Source organism: Pteropus alecto, unplaced genomic scaffold (assembly GCF_000325575.1).
Source record: "Pteropus alecto unplaced genomic scaffold, ASM32557v1 scaffold49, whole genome shotgun sequence".
In the NCBI taxonomy this organism is placed as follows: Eukaryota; Metazoa; Chordata; class Mammalia; order Chiroptera; family Pteropodidae; genus Pteropus; species Pteropus alecto.
The window spans coordinates 473966-482624 of NW_006443131.1; the positions used below are offsets into that span (position 1 = coordinate 473966).

The 8659-nt window shown below is 48.3% G+C and overlaps 1 protein-coding gene across 1 annotated transcript; it reads left to right on the forward strand.

The window, feature by feature from the left end:
• The first annotated feature begins 863 nt into the window (after positions 1 to 863).
• LOC102898123 (histone H1t) lies at positions 864 to 1525 on the forward strand. Its single transcript, XM_006923479.2, has one exon. It carries the CDS (start codon positions 874 to 876, stop codon positions 1501 to 1503), a length of 630 nt encoding a protein of 209 aa, XP_006923541.1. The 5' UTR covers positions 864 to 873; the 3' UTR covers positions 1504 to 1525.
• Positions 1526 to 8659: the final 7134 nt, after the last annotated feature.

Genomic DNA, 8659 nt, shown 5'->3' on the forward strand with positions numbered 1-8659 from the left:
GCTGAGCCCGTCAGGCCAGGGGTTCCTGCCTCACATTTAAGTTACCTGAGGGAGGGACTGTGTCTGTTCTCTGTGTGTCTTTGGAGGTGGGAGGGGGAGAGGGGAGGAAGGAGGGTTTAATTAGCGAAACCAGAAGCAATACTCAGTTGAGGACACCCGCCATGAGGGCGACCTGATTTGGACAAACAGATGTTATGTGTGAAATCCATGCTGCTTATTCATCCCTATCAAGCTGCAGAGGCTGAGGTGGGGGGGGGGGTCGTCAGTCACGAGCAACCCGCAGTCTGCAGATCTGCTTTGTTAGGTTGTATTTATCCTAGTAAGGTCGCACCTGCACGTCAGACGATCCTACACGTGTCTTCTAAGTCCGCAGCGAGACATCTCAGAGATGTGTTACTTCCCTCACGCACACAAATAGTTTTCGATGAAAATCGGGGCGTGACTAATTTATTTTCTCCACCGATTGGAAGCCAACTCTTTAGAAGACCACTCGGAAGAGGTGAAGTGAGTCTCCTGCTAAAAATTACTTTTAAATTTACAAGAAAAAAAGGAAGTTTTGTTCTTCTCCTCGAATTTCACTGAAAATCAAGTGCTTTATCGAGAAGTTTCAGCGTTCCGGGTTATTTTCCATTAAAAGGTGAAAAGACACGTGAAGCCCAGGTCTCCACGGATCACCTGGCAGTGGAATCTGGGCGGTTCTGCGCAGACGATATTTGTGGGCTTCAAGTTTTGGGGGGAAAACAAACACAAATGCTCCTCCCCCAAGGGGCGGGGCGGCGCCCGGGCGACGCACCAATCACAGCGCGCCGTGCTCTATATAAGGCCGGGCCGGCGGGGCTTTACGCCTCCTACCTCCTGGTCGTGTGCCCTGTGATGTCCGAGACGGTGCCTGCGGCCCCCGCAGAGCTTGGCCCAGTGTCTATGGAGAGGCCTCCCGCCAAGAAGCGAGGGAAGAAGCAGGTGGGCCTCGCTCGCAAGGCTCCCAGCCCCTCAGTGTCCAAGCTGATCACCGAGGCCCTCTCGGCGTCCCACGAGCGGGCGGGCATGTCGCTGGCCGCGCTCAAGAAGGCGCTGGCGGCCGCCGGCTACGACGTGGAGAAGAACAACAGCCGCATCAAGCTGGGCCTCAAGAGCCTGGTGAGCAAGGGCACCCTGGTGCAGACCAAGGGCACCGGCGCCTCGGGCTCCTTCAAGCTCAGCAAGAAGGCGGCCCCCGAGCCCGCCAAGCGCAAGGGCAAGAAGGCCGCTTCTGCCAAGGCCAAGAAGCTGGTCTTGTCCAGGGAGTCGAAGTCTCCGAAGAGCACCAAGGCCACCAAAAGGGCGCGGAAGCCGAGGACGACGACCGCCTCAAAAGTCGACAGGGCGGGCAGGAAGGCTGCAGGAGCCAAGGGCAAGCCGCCGCGGCAGAGCCCGGCCAAGGCCAGGGCGGGGAAGTCCGCGGCCGGCAGGGCCAAGCTGAGCAAGCAGAGAACCAACCCCAGGAAGACGGCGCCTAAGAAGTAAACCTGAAAGGCCAATTTTCAGAGAACCCAAAGGCTCTTTTAAGAGCCACCCAAGAAATCATAAAATGGTGTAGCACTGGAAGCTTCGAGAATTTTATACAACCATACCGTAGGTCTACATTGCCTACTAACAAGAAAGCTTGTGATGAAATAGTGTCACGCGCGTGTACAAGTCTACGAAAATTCAGATGTTTTTGTCAGGTATCAGCCAAGTCAAAAGCTAGATTGTCTTCTAATAATAGGGCACATGCCGTGTGCGCAAGCACCTTAAGTACTTTCCTAGGCATACCATTGTTTTATGCAGGTGTGGATGCCAGCTGGCGCCCAAACATACCTTAGTGGTTTTATTTTCAAGTGCCACGTTGCATTTTACACTTAAATGCTGTCACCCTAATGAGATAGTTCTTTAACTGGGGTGTCTGCGGACTTTGTAGTAGTCTATAGAAACCAATGTCAGAATTTGGATCAAAGGGAAATTTTTCAACAACTATTTTAATCTTTGAAGATTTTATACGGAGTGTGACTGGCTAATAGAATCACAAATACTTTGCTTACAGCTGTCGCTGTTTATCCTTATTTCCAAAGTGCTGTAGGTACCAGATGTTAAGAAGCACATATTTTAAAACATTGGTAAGGTGATTAATATAATTGTAATTCCATGTATTTTATTTATGAAAAGCTTATGGATCGTGCTCCACAGGATGAACAATGCCAAAGCCTGCATGGGAATGTCGGAGGCTGCCCTTAGCATCAGAATCGAACATTTGTAAATGGCAAAAAATTGCTCACATTAGGAAACGTTCAGCGTCTGAGGTAAAGCATGCTTCTCATTTTAAACACAGTGGGTTTATTTCGGTTTCCACTTAATTTGTGATTTAGCGTTCTTATCTGAAGATCATCGTAAGTATTAAAGTCATACTGTTGCTAATTCTACTTTGGGCCTTGGTATTTGAGGCGGCTTTGAACATGGCCAAGTGCAAAATTGTACCTTGTATGGAAAATGACTGAACACGGAATCAGCCCCAGCCCATGCCTTGCCAGTTTCCTTGAGGCTGGTGTTGTGCCAGTGCGGGAATGTGCTGCCTCGGTGGGCAGTGGACTGACCTCTGACCCTCAGACCGCACCCCAGACAACCAGCCACGACCTGCCCAGGCCGGCTCTAATCGTCTAGAACCGGTTCCACCCAACGGCGAGACTGTGCCTCCAGCTTCTTAGAGCCTGGCATGCATCGGGTTAAAAACAAAATCAACCAACCGAGGTTTTTCTTCCCATTCCGGGGACAGCTATTAAGCCCTCCTATGAGCCAATTGAAAATGGCCCTGTAATCCCACCCTCCGCAAGTGAAGGAGGTTCTCACATTACATCGAGTATGGGCTGTTGAGAGCTTGTCCCCAAGAGGCTTCACTGACATAGCCTTGTGGCCATAGGAGTGGACCTTTGTGCCACCTGTCATCCCTTTAAGTCCAAAGAACTTTCTTCGGAATGCTTCCAAATGCACGAAATACGTACATTTCTCTACGAAGCCGGTCATTTTGTTGGAAACATTTGCTCGTTAGCTTTCTTTACTCCCTTTTAAAGGCCTATTTCGTTTGCCTTGTTAAAATTCCCCAAATTTAATACCTTCGTGGTGCAAGATGCCATGGGTAAGTTATGGAATTACACTGCTAAATCAATGCACCAACCGTCCAGCCACCGCACACGAGCTGCTATTCCAACTTTATCTGCTCAGTTAACATCTGCAATGACTAAGAGCCCTTCAGTGCGACTTTGGGAGTGGCCCTGAAAAGGGCCTTTGGTTTTACTATCGAAAGGGAATTTATAGGTGCGATCTGAGGACATATTTTAAAGACTTTTGTTACCATACTTCAGTGTTTGAATGGTCCATAATAAATAATAATAATATTAATAAGAACAATTTTCAGTTTATGGCAGGCAAAGTTAAGAAGGGGGGGAAGCTGGGAGGCGGAGGGGCCAGAGAGCCGCCCTAGAGCCTGTCATTCGAGGAGTGCGCTTCTTCACAGATGCAAAATTAAGCCTTGAGGCTTGGAGGTAGAGACCCGAGTTAGAGCTCCGACTTCCTGTCTAGTGAATCGTAACTTACAAACGGCGCGGCCTCCGGCTTAGGGAGGGGCCCAGCCTGAACTGAAACCAGCAAAGGCGAGTCATTTTCAAAGCCAGGCCCACCCGATGTGGTGGATAACCGCGCTCAGCACGATGCCTGAGGGGCGGGGACAGGCGAGACCCTTCCTGACACTGTTCAGGGCAAACACCTTAGGAATCGACACCCAGCGATTAAAAACTGACACCAAGCAGTGTCAGTTTTTAACCGGTCTAGGTGCCTGGGGGCGGCCGGCAGCACCCTCGCAGGCTCCATAATTTGTAAATGTTTAAGTCTCTCTTCACCGCAAACTAAGTACGAGCGCAGTGGCATTTCCGGGGCCCTGCGTCACGGCCGACTGCCTCCTCGGCCGAACAATGGCCCGTGGTTGACACTATTGCAGGGACAAGGGCGGACAGAGTCCCTGCCAAAGAAAGAACTGGGACCTCGAGACCTCTTCGTCCTCCCTTGTGGGTTGCGTAACTGCTTCCTGCCCGCCACCGACAGCCCCGTCCCGCTCCCGATCGGCTGAGGATACCGCCGATTCTGGGTCCCTGCGCACGGCCTGGCTGAGGCCGGTAGGGGGAGCCTCTGTCCGGTCTGCAATTACCGCAGAAGATAAAGGCCGGGCTGGTATTGAAAACAAGGAAACCTCAGGACACGCGCCAAACACAAGAATCGCGCACAGCTCTTCCCGAGAGGGAGTGGGCGGCCCTGAAAAGGGCCTTTGGTTTTGCTGCAGAAAGCGAGCCGGGGTTCAGACTCAGCCCCCGAAGCCGTAGAGCGTGCGGCCCTGGCGCTTGAGCGCGTAGACCACGTCCATGGCCGTGACCGTCTTGCGCTTGGCGTGCTCCGTGTAGGTGACGGCGTCCCGGATCACGTTCTCCAGGAAGACCTTGAGAACCCCGCGGGTCTCCTCGTAGATGAGCCCGGAGATGCGCTTGACGCCGCCGCGCCGCGCCAGGCGCCGGATGGCGGGCTTGGTGATGCCCTGGATGTTGTCGCGCAGCACCTTGCGGTGGCGTTTGGCGCCCCCTTTGCCGAGCCCCTTACCACCTTTACCGCGACCAGACATGGCTGCAGTTGAAATGACTGCTCGGGGTTGACACGACCCTTTAAATATAAATTTTGCGGACCTGATTGAAGACAGCACACTCTTCCGGAGGTTGACCGAATTAGGTCACCAAGGGGGTGGGACTAAAGGAAGACATTAACATCTTAATGTTTTGATTGGCCAGTGAAATCTCGCGAGGCTGGAAGGGAGGTTTAGGTTTTATTGCGCGGAAAAGCTTTTGTTCTTCTGTCTTGCATTATTTCATTTCCGAGCTCAATTATAAATGGACGGTGTTCTTCAGCTCTAAGAGGCTAAACAAGTCCGTTCAATACTTATTATTTCCACTTAGTTACTAATAAATTAGGCAATTGTCCCTTGGGGAATGTAGACATGATGTGTAAAGAAGGACGGATTCATAAGTCAAGGGACTCCCTCTCAGGCCTTTTAATGTTCTTATTTAAATGGCCGTATTTTGACAGCTTTCTCTGTGAGGGACAAAGTAGAAGCCTTGCCACGAAAAAGTGTCGGACCTAAAGGTCCTGTGTTTGAACTGACGAAAAGATAGGCAAGCAATTGCAAATTAAAATCTTTTCTTCACTATCTTCTTTCAAACTCCATTTATGCAGAGTTTGTGAGAATTGGAAGATAAAGCGAAGCTTGGATAAACACTTGCCCCTGGCCCCTGTTTTTGGCCTGCTCCACCATCTGATCTGCCTGCAGTTCCTAACCAGCTCCCCTTCCCTCTATTAATCCCTTGCAACTTTATACAGTTTCAGAGAAAAGGACATACGTTTTGTAGAGTTGGGGATTAATTTTAGAATAGAGCTAAGACTTGATTCAGGTCGTTACAAAGCCTTCTGGGCCCTCTCCTGGGAAGCCTTTGATGAGATTATTAGTGTTTTAAACAAGACTAGTCCCCTCTCCAAAAAATAAAAATAAAATAAAAGGCAGAATAGAGCAGAATTGAGTCTGTATGTGGTGTGAAGAGAGGAATTTCTCAAATCAAAATGCCCTCTTTAGTTGCCTGCCTCGGCTTTTGAAAATTTCCAAAGTTAAAAAGCACTATAATTAAAAGAAAAATAAATAAATAAATAAATAGGAACACCCTCTCCCTATTATGGTTAATAAATAGTAGCCTATTTGGGGAATTTAGAATGAGACTATGGCTTAAGAGAGGGAGCACATATTATAAACTCAGCCTTGGGTGAAAACAGAGCAGAGTGAGGGCGGGAGAGAAATGAGGCGGAGAGGGCAAGACAGCTCCGGGCAGCCAGTGGCGGCCTCGCTTCTGAAATAACTCCGCGGTTACATCCTTCTCCTCCATACCAAGCGGCTTTAGGTTCCGGATTTTCGGTGCTCCTTCCTCACCACAAACTCACACCTTATCCAGGAGAGACTCAGCTAGGGAGAAACGTCAAAGGTTACAGGGTACGGGTGCGAGGTCTGAGGTAACACTGACACCTCCACATGCTTTTCAAGTCATAAAAATAAATAGAAATAGGATGTATACCACATGGTTACTTTCTGCCGTTCCCTTCTAAAGTCCCCTTTTCTAAATTTTCCTCAATGACATTGACTTAAAAATCATGAATGTCAGAACGGAAATGGATAAAGTAAAAGGTGTACACATGCAGATTTGTTTTAAAAAAGTGGGCAGAGTACAGGTATTATTTGGTCCTGTGGCTTGGGAGAGGGTGGCTCTCTCTAGAACAGGTATGGATGGCTTCTCGTTCTCCATTCTTTTCACCTTCCTCTCATCCTCAGAGTGAACGTGGCTGCACAGCACCCATCCATTCAACATGCGAGCGAGGCCCTTCGGATAAAAACCCTGTGATCAACTTGTGGCTAACTGGACACATGAAATAGTCAAACAAAAAAAAGGTATAATGCTGACCAAACGTCTTGTAAAGATATGAAATGCCCAGGACCACCCTCCACAGAATATCAGAGTTGAGGAATTATACATACTCTAATAGTAACTAGTGTAATGTATATAATTCTAGTTGTTATTAGAGTTTGGTTAAGAAAAAATGGTAGCTTGTAAGAACCTTCAGCATTTTAAAGGGGTTTTTGTTGTTGTTTTTAATGTGTGTATGTGTATATGAAGTTTACATCCAATGTATACTGCACTACAACACTATGTTATTACTGTATAACAGAATAAGAAGTTTTCCTGTACCTCCCAGCAGGCCTTAAGCAGCTCCTGCACGTTCCCTCAAAGATCACGAGGTTTGCTTTCCTCCTGTTCGGTTTCCAGCTCAGGTAGCTCGGCAGTACTGTGATCCCAGCGATGCGAGTAACTGCTGAGTAGTTTCTTCGGACTTCCTCAGACTTCCAGGTGCTTTTCTCCACCAGCGATCCCCAGCGCCCCACTCCTTCCTTGTCGATCCCTGTCCCCTCAGGAAAACCCCCACCCCAGCGACTCAGCTACACGACCACGGACACGCTTGACCGTGGCCACCAGGTGGCGCCCTTCTCTGCACTATCAGGCTTTGCAGGTGATTTTGCCAGAGGCGAAATAAGAAACAGAATTGAAAATGTAGGTCTTTGATTTTTCTAATGTAGTTAGTTGACTTTAAGAACTAAGGAACGAGGCCGGAAAAATTAAGCTAAGAAACACTGAAAGACAATTTTCCCTTCCAGCACGGCTTGGAGGGAAAATTGCCACCGAATGCAAGGGGTTCACAGCTTGGGGGCGTCTAGTCAAAGAGTGACACCTGGTTGTCGTTGCGTAGTTTTGTTTACTTGCACAAGTAAAAGAGGCGGCGGATTCCCATCTGAATCCCTGCCGGAAAGGGAGCCTTCGCCACTGGTTACAGACACTATTTGGTTAATTACGTGTTAAATTTTTTCTTGGTTAAACTTAGCCCTTGGGTTCCGGTCAGGCTCATCGGTTACAACTCCACCTGCAAAATACTTGCTGCGTTTTAACATTTCGCAGGAATAGCATCTAGTAAGAACAGCCCAGACCTTGAGACCCCTGTCATAACAAAATGACGAATGTGTTACAACGTAGATGACTATATTTCTAGAGTGAAGAAAAACAATTAATTCAGCTATGATACTCTAATGAAAAGATTCCATAAGACAAAATGTAAAACAATTAGAATCAGTATAAATGTCCCTAAATGACATAATGATTAAGTTTATTCATAAGATGGACAGACACCTCAGGAAAATCACGTACACGATTCATCATGCATGTATTAAAATGCATGCATTTATTACTTTCCTATATTTTGACATAGTGATAATACGGAGAGGAAACACACATTATTAATAGTTTATAACTAGCTAATGGAATGACAGTTTCAACTTAATTCATTTTCAACTTTTCTACAGGAAGCATATATTACATATACTTTTATCTACTTAACTTTTGTAACCAGAAAAACGAAGTTTAAAAACCTAGTTGACATTTCTCTGCCCAGATTCAATACGTATCAAACTTACTTTTGAGCTGTCTTTGGTCACTCGAGACACCTGCCCTCCAAGACAGAGCGCCTGGTCCCACAGCCAAGCAGCCAACTGTATGCAGACAGAGCAGCTGAGCGCATCATAGTCTTTTCGACACGGCAGACGACTTGCTTCACCAGGGTCTACTCATTCTCAGGTGGCTGGCTAGATTAACTGTTTTGAATGTGCGCTGCTGGGGATGACAGCCAGGCTCCCAGGGGCACCAGTGAGAGGTGGGGGACCACCAGGCCATTTGCTGGCTTCCGTTTGCCATCTTTAACATGAGAGAGGTTGTTCCAGCTCATGGAGGGACATGCCACCAGAGTTCTCGGGGCACTAGTGGAGGGAGGACACTGTGAGGCACCACACACCACTGACGCCAATGACAGTCTTGGCCTGGGCACCGAGTGACATGGTGGGGACGGCGGACCGCTGGTGCCAGGGTCCTTCCCATGGGACTTTGAAAGCAAACACGGCTGAGACTCTCTTCTGACGTCTTCCCTTCAGTGGGTCCACTCAGAACAAAGACCATGAAACGAAGGACAAGGA

Bases quoted from the DNA above. Each gene is read 5' to 3' on its own strand.
- LOC102898123 (XM_006923479.2), top strand. From the start codon at position 874: ATGTCCGAGACGGTGCCTGCGGCCCCCGCAGAGCTTGGCCCAGTGTCT.